The sequence below is a fragment of the Xiphophorus maculatus genome, chromosome 10, assembly GCF_002775205.1.
Source record: "Xiphophorus maculatus strain JP 163 A chromosome 10, X_maculatus-5.0-male, whole genome shotgun sequence".
Lineage (NCBI taxonomy): Eukaryota > Metazoa > Chordata > Actinopteri > Cyprinodontiformes > Poeciliidae > Xiphophorus > Xiphophorus maculatus.
This window is the reverse complement of record NC_036452.1, coordinates 9,308,280-9,329,804: the sequence shown is the minus strand read 5'-3', so window position 1 is coordinate 9,329,804 and position 21,525 is coordinate 9,308,280. Positions and strand designations below refer to the sequence as shown.

Below are 21,525 nucleotides of genomic sequence, written 5' to 3'. Positions count from 1 at the left end.
TTTAACAGGAACCATTTCCTTTGCTTAAATCAGATTAAAGTTTAGCATTTCAGGAACAAACCCTCCAAACTGGGTCTGATGTGATAGAAAAGATGAAAAACTCGAAAACCCCCTCATGATAAATACAGTAGAGGATCTGTTATGCTGTGGGCCTGTTTCTCTTCCATTGGAACCTTGTTATGAAATTTTTTTTATATTCTTGTGTTGTTTGAAACTGCCAGAAAGTGCTTGTGGTTTTATATTTCTGTCTGATTATGTCACTCCATACATAAATTACTATTGCTCTAAGTTGAGTAACTACATTTTACTTCTGCCTGACAAAAATAAGCTGAAGTAATACTGCTCTTAGTTGTGTACAATTTCATTTTCTCCTAAATGGTTCACCAGACAAAGACAACCAGCAAGATTTCAAATGAGCAACTTCTTTAGTTTAGCTTGTGTGATGCTACAATGCAAATGTATTAAAAGGAGTCCTGCCTTTTGATCAGATACGTCTGTTTGAATGTAATCAAGCCACTTCTCATTTTCTTACAGCTGAACGATAGACGCACAGAGCAGCTCAGAGAGACCGTGAGCTGCTGTCGACTGAGGAGCGTCTAAAGCTTTTCTGTTATTTCAGTTCAAGGCAACATAGAGCTAATTGTTTCACGATGTGTTCTTTCTGCAGCACCAAATGTTGGTTCGTTTTCTTCAATGGCATCTTCTTGGTGAGTACTGCCAACGATTTTACTTTTCAAGAATAGCGTTAGGAGATGCACTGGTCAAATTTATTAATATACAAAGTAATCATAAAAAGATACAAGTTAGCAGGGAGAAACAAAAACCTGCATTTTTAAGTGACAAGCATGTCATATTTTACAGGAAAAATTATGAGAATGCACCACATGTCTAGTGAATACAGCACTGGAAGCATAGATCTTGACATTGACTGGTCTGAGGAAGTTCTTAAAAAGATGAAAACGCTAGGATTAAGTTGAAAAGAAGAGCTCTTCTGTCATTTCTCATAAAAAATTAAAATATTATTAAAGGTCTTGTGGTTTTCTATAAATGAACAAAGTGTGGGGGACAAAATTCTGAAATTATTTGTTATTTGTTCTCTGTACAGTCAGTTAAACTCACAGGACAGACCAAGCTTAATTAAAAAGTCCCAAATGAATAACTTGAAGACAGAGTGTAAGCTTGTGACCCTTTTTGATTTCAGTGTAACTTTGTACAATTTAACAGATAAGTTATCTATTTATCTGGTCTCTTTTTCAATTTATCTGTGTGATTCTGGGAAACTTCTTCCATATCTTTCTATGAACACCATAGCATATGGAAACAGATCTAATTTAAATAATCTGCTTCATAAATTGAGAAAACTTTGGATTAGTCACAGTTTTAACACAAATGCCATATTTTGGCAGAAGGAATAATTATATAATGTGACAAAAACCTCAGTCAAAGAGTTACACTGCCTGGCCAAAAAAAAAGTCGCCACCTGGATTTAACTAAGCAAATAGGTACAAGCCTCCTATTGGATAAGTACTGCATAGGCGATTATCTTTCAGCTGGCAACAAGTTATTTAACCCCAGCCAATGCAATGAGTAACTCCTCATTTCTTAAACAACCATGGCAAAAGACACATCCTGTGGTCGTGGAAAAGACGTTAGTCTGTTTAAGAAGGGTCAAATCATTGGCCTGCATCAAGCAGAGAAAACATCTAAGGAGATTGCAGAAACTACTAGAATTGGGTTAAGAACTGTCCAATGCATCATTAAAAACTGGAAGGATGGTGGGGAACCATCGTCTTCCAGGAAGGAATGTGGTCGGAAAAAAATCCTGAGTGATCGTGATCGGCGATTACTTAAACGTTTGGTCAAATCGAATCGAAGAAAAACAACAGCAGAACTCAGGAGTATGTTTAATTGTGAACGCAAAAGCATTTCCACACGCACAATGCGAAGGGAACTCAAGGGGTTGGGATTGAACAGCTGTGTAGCCGTAAGAAAACCTCTAATCAGTAAGGCTAACCAGAAAAAAAGGCTTCAGTTGTCAGGCTCAGGCACTGATGGACACGGGGACTGAACAGCAAATTACCAACCAGGTGTTTATTGGGCGGTCAACAATTCTTAGTCAGACAGGCCTGGGTCAGAACCAGGGGATCAAATCAGGATCAGGCGGCCCCTGATCTTAGGGCCGGGCAAACAGGGGATCCGAGCCCGCGGGTCCAGAGTCCAGGTCGAAACGGGGATCCGGTCAGACAAGCCGGGGGGTCGAAGCCAGGAGGTTCTTATCCAATGGAGAGGGTCAGGGATCAGGGACAGGAGAGGGATCGCGCTGAGGGTTTTACAACAATCTGACGCCGTGCAGGGGGAGTTCCGTCCTTATAAAGCAGCAGCTGGAGATCAGGAGGATGATGATCAGGTGCGAGTGGTCACTGCACAACAGCAGCTGTGACATCAGTTTGCTAGGGAGCATAAAGATTGGACTCTGGAGGAATGGAAGAGGGTCATGTGGTCTGATGAGTCCAGATTTACCCTGTTCCAGAGTGATGGGCGCATCAGGGTAAGAAGAGAGGCAGGTGAAGTGATGCACCCATCATGCCTAGTGCCTACTGTACAAGCCTGTGGGGGCAGTGCTATGATCTGGGGTTGCTGCAGTTGGTCAGGTCTAGGTTCAGCAACATTGTGTGCCCAAAGAATGAGGTCAGCTGACTACCTGAATATACTGAATGACCAGGTTATTCCATCAGTGGATTTTGTCTTCCCAAATGGAACGGGCATATTCCAAGATGACAATGCCAGGATTCATCGGGCTCACATTGTGAAAGAGTGGTTCAGGGAGCATGAGACATCTTTTTCACACATGGATTGGCCACCACAGAGTCCAGACCTTAACCCCATTGAGAATCTTTGGGATGTGCTGGAGAAGGCTTTGTGCAGTGGTCCGACTCTCCCATCATCAATACAAGATCTTGGTGAAAGATTAATGCAACACTGGATGGAAATAAATCTTGTGACACTGCAGAAGCTTATTGAAACAATGCCACAGCGAATGCGGGCTGTAATCAAAGCTAAAGGCGGTCCAACAAAATATTAGAGAGTGTGACCATTTTTTGGTGGCGATTTTTTTTTTGGCCAGGCAGTGTATTTTGGTTATTTTCATTCTTGGAGCTATAGGAAATGTTACAGTGTAAAAAACATTTTTTTTAAATTAAAAAAATTAAAATCAAGTCATGTTTTTATTGGCTGCCTAACATAACTTCTGATTGGCTAATCAGGCAGCCATGACTTATTCACCCCTCAGAAGAACAAAAGAACATTTTTGCGTTTATTTTTGCTTAATTTATCAATAAAGTAGTTCTTAGTGAGAATGACAATAAATTTAATTTCTTATTTTTATCTTCCACTTATCCTGAGATTATTGTTGATTCTAGATCTACAATATACATCCTAAAAAAATATGCAAAAATCTCCAGATTCTTCTGTTTTTTCATAGATTACGCAATAAGACGGTAAAATAATTAATTTTTCGGATTGAAATTTGATAGATTAAGAAATTGACTACTAGATCATGAGTATTAGCTGAGCTTAATATTGCAACAGCAGTATTCTTAGGTGTTTCGCTTTTGTCCTTCAGGCATCTGGGGTCGCCCTCATCACGATCGGAGCTCTCCAGTACTCGACCTACTTGCAGATCGGCACTTTTGCAGGGAGCAGCTTGTCCAAAATCGCCATCGTCCTCATTGCCGTGGGCACCATCATCACCCTTGTGTCCCTTTTGGGACATTGTGGGGCATTCCTGAATAATTCTCCCATGGTGTTTTGTGTATGTACCAAATATTCCAAAATAGTTTTAAAACTCTCTTAGTTAAATGTGACTCAAGTTTATCTAAAAAGACGATTCATTTTTCTCTGTTTCTTGGTGGATTAGTTCATCTGCATCCTGATAATCATCGTCCTTTTGGAGATATTTACAGGAGCTGCTTTTTTTATATTTCGCAGCAGGGTGAGGCACTTTAATCCTTCCTTCAGGAAATTATTTTTACATCAAAGTAAAAAAAAAAACTGAAGGATGGATCTGAAAATATCTTTAATATCATTATATAAAAAACATAATAGCACCTTAAATAAAACTAAGTGCTGTGCCATCATGGGCTTATGCTGATCTCTGATTTTTTTCTGCAGACTGCCCTTGTGCAAATGAACAGCAGGATCAACACCCAAGTTCGGACCGCGGTCTACAAATACAGCCCAAAGGACAGACACGCCATCAACAGGATGCAGGAAAAGGTGATAAACAACATTGGGAGAAACAGAATAGAAATTACCTTTATTGTCCCTCACTGAGGGACCAGCAGCAAAGTGAAAGACAAACAATGCATGCAGATTCATCCTCCTACTACTTCCTGTCGTCTTCTTTCTTGTTTTCACCGGTAGTAAAATTTGACCGTTGATCACATGACTCGAGTGAAGCGGAAAAAGTGTTTCCAAAATACATTTACTGAGATACGGTCGAAAAACCACCTCATCCCAGCGCAAAAACATTTGATCAAAAACAAGTTTGTTTTGGGGGGGGTTTTTTTTCAAAATTTGTGTTTTTGTAATTCAAATTTGTGCATTTCAATGGTTAATGGAAGCGCAGCAACTGAAGGAGCTCTTCAGTTCAGTAACAGCTTTATGCCTGGGGAGGGGGACATTGTCCAACAGTGATGTCATCTGAGCAAGACTCCTTCTGTCTCCTTCCACATTCACTGGGTCATAGGGGCATTTTAGCACAGAGCTGGTCTTCCTGAGGAGCTATAACTGCTTCCTCTCAACTGTAGAGAGGAAGCAATATCACGCCTGATATTTAACAAAATATCACACGCCTGATATTTAACAAAATATCAGGCGTGTGCAGTCAGGCGTGTGTCTAATCCTTTCAATTTTGAAAGGATTAGAATAAATTTAAACTTGTGCATCCATTTTTTGTTCAAATGTATTTTTAAATCCCCATAATTGTAATGAAGTTATTTATACCAATTGAGTGTATATAGACTGTTTATTTCTTCTTTTTTTTCCTTTTTCAAAACTGACAAAATGTAATTTAGGCATTTAGGATGTAACTTCTAACTTTTAACCTTTCTCTACTTTAACTTTTGCTGCAGTTCAGATGCTGCGGCGCCGACACTTACACCGACTGGTCCAGAAGTGTGGGCTGGCGAAACCATGAAGCTGTGCCAGATTCCTGCTGCCCGGAGAAGAGAAAAGGCTGTGGACATGACAAGAAAAAAGCTCACAGAAAGGTCTGCTCTGCTGAGATATTTCAGCTGAAGAGTCTAACCACATTTCTGAGGATAAACAGTTAAACTCTGTCTTCTTCCTCAGGGATGTATCTCAGCTTTAAAGCTCTTTCTGTTGAAGAATCTGGTGTGGGTCGGCGGTGTTTGCATTGCTCTTGGAATCACAGAGGTAAACTGCTTATAAAGTTTTAATAAGATGTCAGAAGCCTTAAATTATGTAAAAATGTATTCATTAAAAGCCAGAATGTGAATCAAAGGCAGGCTTTAGATCTTCCCTTGGGAAAATACACGACAGAAGCACATGTTTAGCCACTGCATTTATGGAGCAAATGTACATTTTACCTGGTAGGATTCTGCAAAAATCAGACTCCATTCTTACTCAAGCAAATTAAAAGTCAGTTATATTATTTTAAAAGCTAAAGCAACTCTTTAGGTATGCTACATTATTTCATTCCCAGCGTCTAACTCCATCTTTTACCCTTTGCAGGTGTTTGGCGTGGTAGTCGGAGTGTGCCTCTGCCTGGACATTAAACGCAAAAATTACGAGAATGTCGACTAATTCATCATCACAACCATCTTTACACATCAACAAACAAACTTGTTTGATCATAATATACATTTTTGTTTTATGTAATTATATGCTCGAAACCTCTAGGTTTAAGCTCAATAAAGAACCTAAAAAAAATTTCGATCCATATTCTATGTTAATTTTAAACTGTTTACCTGTTAGTTCTTTCTAAGAACAGAGCTCAAATCAATAGGTTGTACAGGTTAAAGGTTATTGGCTCTTTGAATTAATCCATTCATATGATGAATTAGCCTACTTAGCAAAACAAAGTCAGAGATGGTGGGAGATGTCCGAGTTAAATGCAGAGCAATATTGGAAGAAATTTTTTTTAAATCTTAAAAAAAAAAAAGAAGAACAATTTGAAACTTGGCCAAAGGTTCACCGCTTAGGATGCTTCTAACCAGCAAAAACAGGGAGGCTGGGCACAGATGACGTAGCTAAATAAAGGACAATACAGGAAGAAAACTTGTTAAAAGCAACACAAGGCCTAACCCTCCTGTTGTGTTCGTTTCTAGGGTGTTTGTGGGTCAATTTGACCCGGGGAGTGTTTAATCATGCAATAGTGTCAGAAACCAAAAAATTCCTCCAAAACATTTTTGTATCTGATTATTAACTCCAATACTAACCATTTCAATCAATATTTGTGCAATGATGTTTTTTTTATTTCTCACAAATTAAGGATCAATGACGACAACCTACTCATTTACTAATTTGGACATAAAACATGGAATTTACATTTTTTTATGTCCACTAAAAATCAACCTAGGCACAAAAATACTATAATTTTCTTGAATTTCCTGTGCATACAGTGTTTTTATGGAGACACTTAAAAAAAAGAGTTAAACAAAAACAGAGCAATATTTCATCATTTAATAATGTGAGCCAAAGAGCCACTTGTGTCTCCAAAAATTCAGGTTGCAGATCCCTGATTTAGTAGATGGAAAGTGTGAACCTATCTTCATACAGCAGTTAAAAGAGTAGTACCATTATTTTTAATTCATTAAATTAATTTTTATTAAAAATAATTTTAATGTATTTTCAATAATACCTTAAAAAGAAAATTGTGAAGAAAAAAAATATCTTTTTTTTTTCAGGATGGCCGGGATGGGGATCAGTGCCTCCAAATCCGAGGCCATGGTCTTGAGCCGGAAAAGGGTAGAGTGCCTACTCCGGGTCAAGGGGGGTGTCCTGCCCCAGGTGGAGGAGTTCAAGTATCTTGGGATCTTGTTCACGAATGAGGGAAGAAGGGAGCGGGAGATCGACAGGCGGATTGGCGCAGCGTCTGCTGTCAAGCGGGCGCTGTACCGGTCCGTCGTGGTGAAGAGAGAGCTGAGCCAAAAAGCGAAGCTCTCGATTTACCGGTCGATCTACGTTCCCACCCTCATCTATGGTCATGAGCTTTGGGTCATGACCGAAAGAACGAGATCGCGGATACAAGCGGCCGAAATGGGTTTTCTCCGTAGGGTGTCTGGGCTCTCCCTTAGAGATAGGGTGAGAAGCTCAGTCATCCGGGAGGGACTCAGAGTAGAGCCGCTGCTCCTTCACATCGAGAGGAGCCAGTTGAGGTGGCTCGGGCATCTGGTCAGGATGCCTCCTGGACGCCTCCCTGGTGAGGTGTTCCGGGCACGTCCCACCGGGAGGAGGCCCCGGGGAAGACCCAGGACACGCTGGAGGGACTATGTCTCTCGGCTGGCCTGGGAATGCCTCGGGGTTCCCCCGGAAGAGCTAGAAGAAGTGGCTGGGGAGAGGGAAGTCTGGGCCTCCCTTCTGAAGCTGCTACCCCCCGCGACCCGACCTCGGATAAGCGGAAGAAGATGGATGGATGGAAAAATATCTACCACTGAATATTATAAAAATAAATTTATTTAGTATAATTTCTTTAGAACACCTCTTAGCCCCCGTCTAGAACCGGCCCTGGCCTGCAGGTCTGGTCTGGTGCACTTTGGCTGAGCATGTTTTTTCTTCATTGTCTGATTATCCAAACTGGTAAACCACATTAATAAAATATTAGTGAAATAATATATTAAATGACCACTGGGCAATTATTCATAAAATATATCAACATTTTTGAATAAAACACACAAAAAGTAATATAATGTAGGAAATATTTATGTATTTACTGTTAATCTATTCGTATGATTTGTTCTTTAAATGGCCACTTATTTTGGCTAATGCTATTATTTATTAAATATCATCCAAACTCAACATCCTAAACAAAGAATCAAACCACAATAGTGAACTAAAATCGCAATAAGAAACTTAATCAATCATAACTAAATGTTCTACCATGTCAGCATCAGGAGATGATTGAGGATGAAGAGAGGCTGATTTCTGGTTCTTAAGGTTCTGATGGGTCTGCGGTTCCTCTCCTGATCCATTCTGTCTGACATACAGCAGCACACTGCGCCACGACGGACACTTTTCTTTTTTCTTTGTCTTTCGACAAACTGTTTACCTGTTAGTTCTTTCTAAGAACAGAGCTCAAATCAATAGGTTGTACAGGTTAAAGGTTATTGGCTCTTTGAATTAATCCATTCATATGATGAATTAGCCTACTTAGCAAAACAAAGTCAGAGATGATGGGAGATGTCCGAGTTAAATGCAGAGCAATATTGGAAGAAATTTTTTTTAAATCTTAAAAAAAAAAGAACAACAATTTGAAACTTGGCCAAAGGTTCACCGCTTAGGATGCTTCTAACCAGCAGAAACAGGGAGGCTGGGCACAGATGACGTAGCTAAATAAAGGACAATACAGGAAGAAAACTTGTTAAAAGCAACACAAGGCCTAACCCTCCTGTTGTGTTCGTTTCTAGGGTGTTTGTGGGTCAATTTGACCCGGGGAGTGTTTAATCATGCAATAGTGTCAGAAACCAAAAAATTCCTCCAAAACATTTTTGTATCTGATTATTCACTCCAATACTAACCATTTCAATCAATATTTGTGCAATGATGTTTTTTTTATTTCTCACAAATTAAGGATCAATGACGACAACCTACTCATTTACTAATTTGGACATAAAAAATGGAATTTACATTTTTTTATGTCCACTAAAAATCAACCTAGGCACAAAAAAACTATACTTTTCTTGAATTTCCTGTGCTTACAGTGTTTTTATGGAGACACTTAAAAAAAAGAGTTAAACAAAAACAGAGCAATATTTCATCATTTAATAATGTGAGCCAAAGAGCCACTTGTGTCTCCAAAGATTCAGGTTGCAGATCCCTGATTTAGTAGATGGAAAGTGTGAACCTATCTTCATACAGCAGTTAAAAGAGTAGTACCATTATTTTTAATTCATTAAATTAATTTTTATTAAAAATAATTTTTGTGTATTTTCAATAATACCTTAAAAAGAAAATTGTGAAGAAAAGAAATATCTACCACTGAATATTATAAAAATAAATTTATTTAGTATAATTTCTTTAGAACACCTCTTAGCCCCCGTCTAGAACCGGCCCTGGCCTGCAGGTCTGGTCTGGTGCACTTTGGCTTAGCATGTTTTTTCTTCATTGTCAGATTATCCAAACTGGTAAACCACATTAATAAAATATTAGTGAAATAACATATTAAATGACCACTGGGCAATTATTCATAAAATATATCAACATTTTTGAATAAAACACACAAAAAGTAATATAATGTAGGAAATATTTATGTATTTACTGTTAATCTATTCGTATGATTTGTTCTTTAAATGGCCACTTATTTTGGCTAATGCTATTATTTATTAAATATCATCCAAACTCAACATCCTAAGCAAAGAATCAAACCACAATAGTGAACTAAAATCGCAATAAGAAACTTAATCAATCATAACTAAATGTTCTGTACCATGTCAGCATCAGGAGATGATTGAGGATGAAGAGAGGCTGATTTCTGGTTCTTAAGGTTCTGATGGGTCTGCGGTTCCTCTCCTGATCCATTCTGTCTGACATACAGCAGCACACTGCGCCACGACGGACACTTTTCTTCTTTTTTTTGTCTTTCGATGTACACAGTATCCGTCCTAACTGAAATTGTTCAGCTTATAATGGCGTCTTTTTTCTCACGTCTGTATTTTTAAAAGCGTTTTTGCTTCTTAGGACATGGAATCGGGTCGAGGACGTTTTAAAAAGACGCGGGTTGATAGCAGCTCACCGCGGCTGCGTAGTGTCCGTCTCTAGGCAACCGTGACGTTCAGCGTCGGTCCGTAGCGTTCTGGGGTCCTTTAGTTCCCACCACGACAATTTAGCTGACCTTAATATTTCCTGTGTTTTATTTTGGTCATTATTGTTAAACTTAGTGTTGATGTGTGTATGATAGGCGTTTCTATCGGACAGTTATGTATCGGTTCAATACGGGACGCACATTTAACGGCCAAATAAGGGTGGCAACCTGATTCATACAGTTTTAGGGGTAGGCCTAGGTACGCCACTTTCAACCAGTTAGCCCGTTTCTTCTTTTTCTGTTTTCGGGCAGAATGTTTCCTTTTGACCGTTGGTCCTCGCACCCGGCTGTGCCAGTCCATTGTCCTCCCAAGTGCGGATTTCAGTCTTGGTGATATGTTACCAGCTGAACTGGTCCAATAACCATCAGCTAAGCCGAGCTGCATTCAGCCATAAAGTTTGTTTTTATTCAAACTTGAGCAATTTTCTAGTTGTTCTGCTGAGGTACTGATATCCGTTTGTGACATCATGCACATTGACGTCACAAAGAGTGACGCTCTCTTTGTGGAGTTACGCTGTTCAGCTTATAGCGCTGAACATTATGAGCATCGCATCATAACCATTGCAGAAGAGAGAGAGCGAGCAAGCAAAAGGATCGTCTCCTATCAAGAGATTGAAAACGAAGGATTTTCCAGATAAAACGGCAAATCCTAACAAACAAAAGAAAACATTAAGCAGTTTTTGGATTGTCCAGATAAAAAGTATCAACAATGAATCAGAGCAATAAGGCATCGACTTCTGATTCTGGGAATGAAAAACTAGCTAGAGAGACACAGAAGCTCCATGATCTCTTGAAAGAAGTCAACTTGATTTCAGCTGAAAGACAGTCGCTGATTAAAGCCAACGAGGACTTGAAGATTCAAGTAATAAACTTAGAAAAAGCTGCACTTGTAAAAGACAAACTGCTTTTGGAGAAAGACGAGGAATTAAAAAAACTGTTCGGCAGAAAACAGAATTTTAAAGGAGGATAACATACCGAAGCAGGAAAACACCTCTCTGGGGCAAAGAAACACAGACTTGGAGCAGAAAAACATCGATATGAAGCAACAAAAAGTATCAACAATGACTCAGACCAATATAGCGTCATTTTCTGATTCTAGGAGTGAAAAAATACAACAGAGTTTAGCTAGAGAGACACAGAAGCTCCATGGCATCTTGAAAGAGGTCAACACGATGTCCATTGAGAGACAGTGTCTGATTAACACAAATGAGGAGTTAAAGACTCAAGTCATGAGCATTGAAAAAGCTGCAGTGGAAATACACAAGCTGCTTCAAGAGAAAGAAGAGGGATTAAAACAACTGTTCAATGTAAACAGAACCTTAAAGGCAAATAACACCACATTAAAGCAGATCAACACTGCCTTGGGTCAAAGAAACACCACCCTGGAGCAGGAAAATACAGTCTTAGACCAGAAAATTACCATCCTGGAGAAGAAAAACACTGCCCTGAAGCTGAAAAGCAGCGCTCTAGAACAGAAAATGAATGTACTGGAAAAAGAAAAGACTGCCTTGGAGCAAGAAAACACCGTCTTGGACCAGAGAATCAGTAGCCTGGAAGTGGAAAACACCACCCTGGAGCAAGAAAGTAACATCACAGGAGAGGACAACATCATTCTGCTGCAGATGGTCCTTGTTTTGCAGGAGACAAATCGCGTCTTGCAGCGGAGAAACCAAGACTTGGATCGGGAAAACATCATTTTCGAGGAAGAGAACAACGAGCTGGAGGAGCAGAACACCTACCTGAATCTGAGAAGAAGGACCCTGGAGCATGAGAAATCCGTCCTGATGCTCTCAATCACTTCTCTGGAGGTGAATAGCACCACCCTGGAGCAGAGGAGCACAAACTTAGAGCAGGAAACAAATACACTAACAATGGAAAACATCACCCTGAGGCAAAAACACACCGCCTTGGAGGAGGAAAAAAGCGCCCTTAAGCAGGAAAACACTGCCCTTAAGCAGAAAAACACTGCCCTTAAGCAGGAAAACACTGCCCTTAAGCAGGAAAACACCGCCCTAAAGCTGGAAAGCACCGCCCTGACGGATATAAACACCGCCTTTGAGGAGGACAACACCGACCTGCAGCCTGAAGTGGAACAGCAGAACCAGCAACCATCTGAAGAGGAGAGCCACGAAGGCAGCCATTCGCTTTCAGACCACCCACAGAGGCAGCCGTCGGTATTCAGACGTGTGATGAATACGCTTCAGTGCCTGAGAGTGCCAAAGAGGCGCTTGAAAGATGGCACTTCTAAATAAAGAAGTGTCCTGAGGGCTCCAAGCTTCATGCTTGATTATATGTGGCAGAAAAGCTTCAGGACAACAGGACTTTTTTGGTCAGGGGAGCTGGACACTTGGGGGCCGTTGGCAGAAGAGCTTAAAGCTTGAAAGTTGTTGGCAGGGGAGGCAGGGCTTCGTAGCGAGTCTTGTTGGTTTCCGGGCTGACCTCCAGGGCTTCCTAGCGAGGTCCGTTGGTCTCCAGGCTGACCTCCAGGGCTTCCTAGCGAGGCCCGTTGGTCTCCAGGCTGACCTCCAGGGCTTCCTAGCGAGGCCGGTTGGTCTCCGAGCGGACCTTCAGGGCTTCCTAGCGAGGCCCGTTGGTCTCCTGGCTGACCTCCAGGGCTTCCTAGCGAGGCACGTTGGTCTCCTGGCTGACCTCCAGGGCTTCCTAGCGAGGCCCGTTGGTCTCCGGGCTGACCTCCAGGGCTTCATAGCGAGTCTTGTTGGTCTCCAAGCTGACCTCCAGGGCTTCCTAGAGAGGCACGTTGGTCTCCTGGCTGACCTCCAGGGCTTCCTAGCGAGGCCCGTTGGTCTCCTGGCTGACCTCCAGGGCTTCCTAGCGAGGCCCGTTGGTCTCTGGGCTGACCTCCAGGGCTTCCTAGAGAGGCACGTTGGTCTCCGGGCTGACCTCCAGGGCTTCCTAGAGAGGCACGTTGGTCTCCTGGCTGACCTCCAGGGCTTCCTAGAGAGGCACTTTGGTCTCCTGGCTGACCTCCATGGCTTCCTAGAGAGGCACGTTGGTCTCCTGGCTGACCTCCAGGGCTTCCTATCGAGGCCCGTTGGTCTCCGGGCTGACCTCCAGGGCTTCCTAGCGAGGCCCGTTGGTCTCTGGGCTGGCCTTCAGGGTTTCATAGCGAGGCACGTTGGTCTCCGGGCTAACCTCCAGGGCTTCCTAGAGAGGCACGTTGGTCTCCTGGCTGACCTCCAGGGCTTCCTAGCGAGGCCCGTTGGTCTCTGGGCTGAACTTCAGGGTTTCATAGCGAGGCACGTTGGTCTCTGGGCTGACCTTCAGGGTTTCATAGCGAGGCACGTTGGTCTCCGGGCTGACTTCCAGGGCTTCCTAGAGAGTCCTGTTGGTACCAAGGTACTTGCTCCGCCAAGGTTTCTACTCTGCCGCCAGTGTCCTCCAAGGCTGCTGTTCCGCTGGCATCCTCCTCAGATCCTTTTGGTGTTCCTTAGTTGTTTCCATTTATTTCTGCCTTGCTTTTCCACATCTGTACTTCATTGGTGATTCTAATTATTTTTATTTCTTGTTTGTAGTTATTTTTGTTTGTTCTAATTCGGTTCCTTTAGTCTACTTACTCCTTTGTGTTTGTATTTTCGTTATTTCCCCTTGTGATCCTCCAGCAGTTGGAAAATAAGGGAATCTAAAATGATTGATTGTGTATTGCAAATGTAAAGACATATTTTCTAAAAAAATAATCCTTATCTTTTTGGTTTCTTTCCTAGATCCAGTGTGACATGGCCCTGAGGTGGTTCCATCAGGAGTGTGTGGGAAGCCCAATTAAAAAAAATTATCAGTGCTTTGCGTGTTTGCCTTAGGTTCCTGAGTTTGTTGTGGTGTGCTAGTTTATGTATGGTGTATAATGGTTAATAAGTTACATTTTGAAAACTATGTTTGATATTTATCCTTACAGGACTTTAATATAAGGTAGCTATGGAAAGATAGTTTAAATCCCAAGGCCCCTTACCTTTGTGAAATGAAGAGCAAATGTTTCCAAAGCAAAGTTAAAGAGTTGCTGGTAAACTGATATATTCCCATGTTATAGAGTGGGAGCAGATTATATCAAGTGGCTAAAATATTTGGTTCCCCTCCTTTCACTTTGGCAAATAATTTCAGGCAACTGAAATATCCATTCTCTAAACATAATTATAGAACATAAGGTAAAGGATTCATATGTTAAGGTAAAAGGCTAGAACAACACTGTTTGAGTTACTGATGGTATTTTATTTGTACATTTTGTAGTTCTTACAGTGTGTTCACATACAAAGGCTGTTGAATAAAGGACTGTGAACCATCAGTTTGAGAGACCATCCTTTCAACCGGGACGCTATATTGATCATTTCATACACAAACAGCTGTTAAGTACATAAAATGCTGACTAGAAAAAGCATTCCCCACATCGTTTTTGCGCCCGCTCTAGTGCAGCGCCCCTATGCGTTGCATACAGTGCATACCCCGTTTTTGCGCCACTGATTATGTTCCTATGTTGGAGGCCATTGGCTGTAGATCTGAAGATAGAGGAAATATTACAAATCGCCATTAGTGGCGCTGTTGCTGTGCACAAGAGATGTGAGCTGGCCCTGTAAAGAAGAAGACAAGGTTCCCTGTTGGAAAATAAGCGTTGCCATGTGCTACTTCCAGTTATCTGCTTGAATATTATTTTTATTTGACCTAGTGTATCATATACAACAAGATCAACTTAAAACCCCCTGAGATTATGATTATGTACAACTGATGCAGACCAGAAAGCTGAGATATTCTTTCAGGATATCGCAGATGAATGGCTCATAATTTAGGTGCAAGGCTTAGATCAAAGGATAAGTATGTGCTACAATGGTCCAATCAAAGTCCAAACCTAAATCTGAATATGTCCAAAGATTTTAAAACTGGTATAGCCTACTTTATGAAAATGATGATTTGGGACAAGGTATATTATTGTCACACAAAAATAATCCACACATAACAAAGTACTCAATTCTTGATAAAAACATGGGCTATGTGTAAAAAGCATTTCTTTTCTGAACTGTACATTAAGAACACGCTGAAAGACAACATTTACTTAGGCTAACAATTCGTCTAGCGTAGAGCAGGTCAAGGTCAAAGAATAAATCTCCATGGTAACAAATGTGTCATTGTTTTAGGGACATTAAATCAATGAAAGTTTAGATCTGGAACATCAAAAAATCTCATCTTAATCTCCTACCTCAGTTTCATCAAACTCTCAAGTTTTGTTTTTGGTGTAGGATAACCATTTATTGCCACAGTGTTGGCATTGGCAGGAGTAAGACAAGGACTAGAACAGATGAGATCATTTGTTCCTAGACCACCAGTATTGTTCAGCCCATCCACTTTTAGTGGAGTTCTGACTGCAACTCGAGCACAAACACCATTAGGTTTGAGTGCAGGTCGCGGGTGGTATGACTGCTTAACCTTACACCTGTCTGAGCTTCCTACAAATGATGAAGACCATCGACGCTTTAAGACACCTAGTTTCTTTTATTGGCTTGTTCAGCACTCACCACATTCTTGAAACATCTTTGTAATGTTTTATCAGCTTGATGAGCAGATGACAAGTGTTGTCTGGTCAGGGGGATGGATGCTTTCTCCAAGAGTGGACAAGGCTCCTCCAGCTCCACCAAATATGGAAGTAACATCATGTTGTTACTTTTGGTTTGTGCATCACCCTCACTAGAAAATGGAGACAACACAGAATCAGAAATGGAAATGTCCCGATCCTTGCGTGCTTGTGCACGGGTGACCACACAGGCTGGGTACAACTCAGGGTCTGAAGAGTCTGGGGTTGTCTGATCTAAGGGATTGTCTAAAACCTCCAGACTGGGAAGTACTAAACCTCCAGCAATGTCATTTCCCATTAGCATAGCCACCCCATCTATGGGTAACTCTGGGCAGACAGCAACAGGGAAAAATCCGGGTGACAAGTTTAGATTCAACGTAAACTCTGTGGACTGGTTTTGGAGCGTAGCCCATCTCTATCCCCCTCAGAACAGAGTTATAACCACATGCACTCTCATGTGAGAAAGGTAAGACATTGGCAAGAATGACTGACTGGGAACCTCCAGTGTCTCTCAGGATACGTACAGGCTTTAAATCAGAGGGATCAGCCATCAGTGAGATTAAGCCATCGAAAATGAATGGTACAAAACAGGGATCAGGTAATTTGTCACCACAACCAATGCTCTTATTACGGGGTTCTTTCTTCACAAAACCAACACCTTTAGTTTGTGTAAAATTTGACTGTGTTTTGCGTTTTAAAGCTAAACAATCAGCGATGACATGTCCAGGTTTGTGACAATAAAAACATTCACGGCTTTCTTTTGGAACCGTGGTTTTAACCATCTGAGACTGTGGTACAGAGCTAATAGGTGACTTTTCATTAAAAGTGAAGGATGACTTATGGGTAAGAGCATATGTAACCCATATTAAAAGCTGATATAAATAGTTGATTAAATATCTGTAGACAGAAAATAACGTCACTGCCCCTTTAAGGAACTAGCGTTACAGACGCAGCGCCGTAGTGACGCAGCACACAGTCCGGAGGGAGAGAACAGAGGAGGAATCAGAGGAAAGCGCAGTGATTAGTTAACAACAAAAGTTAACATTATATTTGAAAACCATAATTATCCGGTCGGGAACTGACGGGAATTTTATGAGCGCTAAACTAAATCGGTTTTGGTCAGTTTTTTTTTGCTTGGTTGGAAGCTCGGTCGGAGCCAGGATTTGTCTGCCGTGTGCGGCGTGCACATTCATGGACGGGATTCAGGATGGCGAGCCAGACCCAGACATTCAATTCACCTTCTCCATCACATTAAGGAAGGACTCTCCTGCGTGTGGTAATTCGCTGCCAGGACGAACTGAACCGAACTGAACAGAACTGATAATTTATTGAATTATTATTTTTTGTTTGGATCGAGTCAACTAAGATTTTTTCATCGAACTGAATAGCTGATTTCATATTCGGGTTGTACTCGAATTTAAAGTGATATACTTTGGTTTCTATATGTTATATCTTTGAGTATGATTTGAACAATTGTAATTTATTTTGATTTGATTGTGTTTGAGGTATTTTCTCACCTGTAAAAGAAAGAAAACGAGTTAACTCAGAAAAAATAGGGATCTCAAAATAGATACAACATAGGAAATAAAAGAGACTGGTCTAACTAATTCAAATTAGTCTGTCTAAAATAACATAGGAGAACAAAGATCAGTCTAATTAAATTAGATTAGTCTTATTAAAATGAACTAGGTGAACTAAAGAGTAAAAAGAAAAGGTGATATACTCTTTATTTATTTCTTTTTTTTCCCCTTTTCATTTGCTTCCTTATTAAGAACCTGCAATATATTTATTTATTTATTTACTTAATTAGTTATGGTATCTTATTTGTGTGTTTTATATTCAGTAAATTGCCGGCTTGTTTCACTTAAAGCAGCGGTCTCTGGTGTTGTCATTCTTGCTCCCCACTCCTTAGAGCCTAGAACTGGTCCAGTGGCGCAGTTAGCGGTTTGATACCGGTGCTACACATACTCATCAGCCAGAACAGCAGCAGACGCCAAAGTAGTCACCTTCTGTTCATTTAGGTACACCACCACCCGATCTGGAATGCACTTCTTAAAGTCTTCTAGCAATATTAGCTCACGTAATGTCTCATAGTTATTTACCTTAGATGCAGTACACCACTTATCAAAGAGAATGGATTTCTCTCTGGCAAACTCAACATGCGTTTGTCCAATAGTTTTCTTCTGCTGTCGAAACTTCTGTCTATAAGCTTCTGGGACCAACTCATAAGCTTGTAAGACAGCAGCTTTAACCAGATCATAGTCTAAACTATCTTTTAAAGGGAGCGCTGCCAACACCTCTTGAGCTTTACCAGAAAACTTACATTGTAACAAGAGTGGCCAGGTTTCCCTAGGCCATTGCAAAGCGCCAGCAATGCGTTCAAATGCTGCAAAGTATGAGTCCACCTCAGTTTCTCTAAAAGCAGGCTCTAAAGAAATACACTTACTGATGTCGAATGGCATAGCAGACATGGAGGTGGAACCGGGTGTGACAGAGGCAGAGGGCGCTCGAGTCTGGGCCTCCAGCTCAAGTTTGTGCAGCTTTATAGCTTTATCAGCCTCTATTTCCAGTCTCCTGACCTCAAGCTCCAGCTGAGCTCTTCTGTCCTGGGCTTTTTCCTCAGCCTCCATTTGGAGACGTGCCAACCGCACCTTCAAACGAGCTCCATCTCGTCCTTCTGAACTCACAGAAGACAGCGGATCATAGCGAGGGAGTGTGCGAGGTGTCTTTCCCCGGTCACTCACTGCTGCCTCCACACTAGGACCATCTTTGAGGTCCTCCACAGACAAGGTCTCTCGGCTTGGCACCACAGCAGCCTCAGGCAGATCAGGCTCTTTGATCACCCCAATTTCCACCAACTTATCCACTATCAGAGCCTTTAGGTCACCTTTAAGGACCTGTTTTGGGACCTGCAGCTGAAAGTGCTCCACAATTTGCAGCAATTCATTCTTGCGACAGCTATCAATAAGCTCAAGAGAGGGATCGGCTAAAAAGTGCTCCAGACTGAATGTAACTGACATAGTTGCTGGATACAGACAACCAAAAGTGTTCCTCTTTTAACTCTGAACAGAGGGATCCTCTTAACGAGTATCCCGGACGAGCCCCCACTTATGTTACGCCCCCTTAGGTCTAGGGGTCCAGGGGCGGTAACATAAAATGTGTCCAGAGATAAAAGTGGAATGAAAGAATGATTTATTACAAAAGATGGTTTTCACAAAACCAAAACACAATACAACTTAAGCCAATTAAACAAAAGTAAAGAACCAACAAACGTAGAAAACACTGAGTGCAAATTAAATAACAAGATGTGCAAACACATCAGTCTAAAGTAACTCAAAACAACCAAAAAGAAAGAACAAAGGGGAGCACCAAAAACCTCCCAAACACAAGCCTCTAGCTTGTTCAAAGTTTATCTAAAGCAGATTCACTACTTAACAAAAGGAGCAAAAACAAAATGGTCTAAACTGTCCAAAACAGTCACCGAACACGGAAGGTGGGGGTCAGCTGTACACAACCTCTTCCTGCTAGCTGCCCCACTGGAGGAATGAACTCGGACGTCTTTTATATGATGCAGGTGGGTCTCATCAACATCTGATTGGCTTTGCTGCACCAATGGGGTGGCTGTTCTCCTGCAGCTCCTAGGCAGCCAATCAGAAAGCTGTGCCCGCACAGCTGATCCTGCATAATAGAAAAAAACAAAGCCTGCACAGCCTCAAGAGGCCAGGGGCCGTAACAGCTCTGAAGCTGGCTTACCTGGGCTGGGCCTACCAGGGCTTCGCTGTTCAGGACAACACGGACAACACGGTGGAGGCCAGGCTGTTTGAAGCGCTGCTGAAGACACGACTGATTCAGGACCGACAGAGCTCCAACTATCACCGCTGTGGTCGAACTGATAAAGGAGTCAGTGCTTTTTCTCAAGTGAGTTTAATGTGATGAAAATCAGTCCTCCAGATGCCTTCTAGAAGGTATACGAGCTCATTTATTTTAAACATTATTTATTCAATTTATTTAATGTGACAGACAAACGCAAATTGGTTTTTCTAATTGTTCTACAAATAAAACACGCCCCCCCAACTCAACGTTTACACTCAGCTTGAAAATGGTTGCAAGCATATGCGCCATTATACAACCGTACATCTTTGAAAAGCATCAGGAGCAAAATGTGACTTTTACCTGATAGGTCTCCTTTAAAGTTTGTGTTTGTAAAAAGACAAGTTATGGAAAATTTCAACAGGTAATAATTTTTAAAATGCAGCTGTATGTCTTGTGTATGGGCTTTAACTAAATGATAACTGATCTCTCTATGTTCTAGGTTATAACCATTGACCTGCGCTCCTCCCAGTTTTGTGGAGGACTTGGCGTAACCCTCCCTGAAAATCTCGATCTCGGCACCAAATCAAAAGCTTCCACCTCTGAGCTTCCATACGTGAAGATGCTGAATAGAGTTTTGCCGCAGGACATTCGGATCTTGGACTGGGCAGCCGCAGAGCAAGGTTTCAGTGCGCGTTTCGACTGCCAGTCCCGCACGTACCGCTACTACTACTTCCCCCGAGGGTCGTTGGATGTAGAGCTGATGGGAAATGCTGCAAAACGGTGAGTGTAAAACTATAAATGCTGATTTCACCCCATGATTTTTCTAATATAAAGATCTTTTGGTGCTCAACAGATACGAAGGAACGCATGACTTTCGCAACCTGTGCAAAATGGACGTGGGGAACGGGGTCCTGCAGTTTGAGAGGACCATCTTGTCTGCCTCAGTCAGGCCTTTGCAGCCCCAGCAGGTTTCCAGCACAGAGCAATATGATCTGTTTGTGTTTGAGATCAAAGGTTTAGCCTTCCTTTACCACCAGGTAATAAGAGCTTAACACTCAGGTGAAGCCGGTGCATCCCTTTAAGTAGGGGGTAATTTGCAACTAACCATATGTCCTGCTGCAGGTACGTTGCATGATGGCGGTGCTTCTTTTGATAGGACAGAAGCTGGAAGCTCTGGAGATAATCAATCAACTGCTGGATGTTGAAAAAACCCCCAGAAAGCCTCAATACAGGTGACAAAACAGCGACCTGTTGGCACTTGGGCTGCTTTTTGCTGGTACAAAGAAGAATTAAGGTTCTTGAAGTACCTTGAATTTTTTATCATCAGAAAACGTTCAGGGGGATGTGATGTAGTGGCGCAGGGGTTAAGCACAACCCACATATGGAGGCCTTAGTCCTCGACGCCGCGGCTATCGCAGGTTTGATTCCCAGCCTGGCGACCTTTGCCGCATGTCTTCCCCTTCTCTCATTACCCACTTTCCTGTCAATTAACTATCAAATAAAGCCCACTAGAGCCAATAAAACCTTTAAAAAAAGTTCAGGAGCTCTTCTTTTTTGAACTAGTGGAAACAACATCAAACCATCAATGTTTTAGAATAAAAGAATAGCCTTAACCTTTATTAAGTAGGATAGTAAGGAAAAAACAGAAATAAATAAATTAAACCCATGTAAGATTATGTTTTTCTTCTATAGATATTTAAAACATTTACAAAAATCCTTGAACTTCCTGCTGAACCCTTGAAGCCAGGCCTGAATAGAACCTTGGTAGAAGCACGAGCCTCTTTTTGACCCAGTGATCTTGCTGTAGAGCCACCACTCCTCTGCATCAAATAAAGACAGCAGAGGCGTTTTGATGCGTCTTTTAACAGGAGATAATTTGCATAGGTTTGTTCTTCTGGCTTGCAGCATGGCAGTGGACTACCCTCTGGTTCTGTACGACTGCCACTTCGATGGTTTAACCTGGCAGCAGGAGGCGGAGGAGGTTAGCCACGTCCTGTCGTCACTACAGCGACACTGGACGCAGAGCGCTGTCAAAGCCCAGGTTCTGCTCGGGATGATCCGGGGTTTGGAGGAGAGAGGTGAGGAGTTCTGTGTTTTT

General features: G+C 41.8%; 2 protein-coding genes across 2 annotated transcripts; both read left to right on the top strand.

Annotated features, from left to right (window-relative positions):
- The first annotated feature begins 544 nt into the window (after positions 1–544).
- On the top strand, positions 545–6,124 carry LOC111609897 (CD63 antigen-like). The gene is made up of 7 exons (XM_023341153.1): positions 545–707; positions 3,623–3,811; positions 3,917–3,991; positions 4,171–4,275; positions 5,133–5,270; positions 5,353–5,436; positions 5,755–6,124. Exons 1-7 carry the CDS (start codon positions 651–653, stop codon positions 5,824–5,826), a joined length of 720 nt encoding a protein of 239 aa, XP_023196921.1. The 5' UTR covers positions 545–650; the 3' UTR covers positions 5,827–6,124.
- A 13,102-nt stretch (positions 6,125–19,226) lies between these two features.
- LOC111609916 (tRNA pseudouridine(38/39) synthase-like) lies at positions 19,227–21,525 on the top strand (the record flags this gene model as incomplete). Its single annotated transcript, XM_023341214.1, has 6 exons — positions 19,227–19,231; positions 19,325–19,532; positions 19,927–20,207; positions 20,281–20,464; positions 20,550–20,659; positions 21,333–21,525. Coding segments are annotated over exons 1-6 (981 nt in total), but the record flags the coding sequence as incomplete, so codon positions are not given.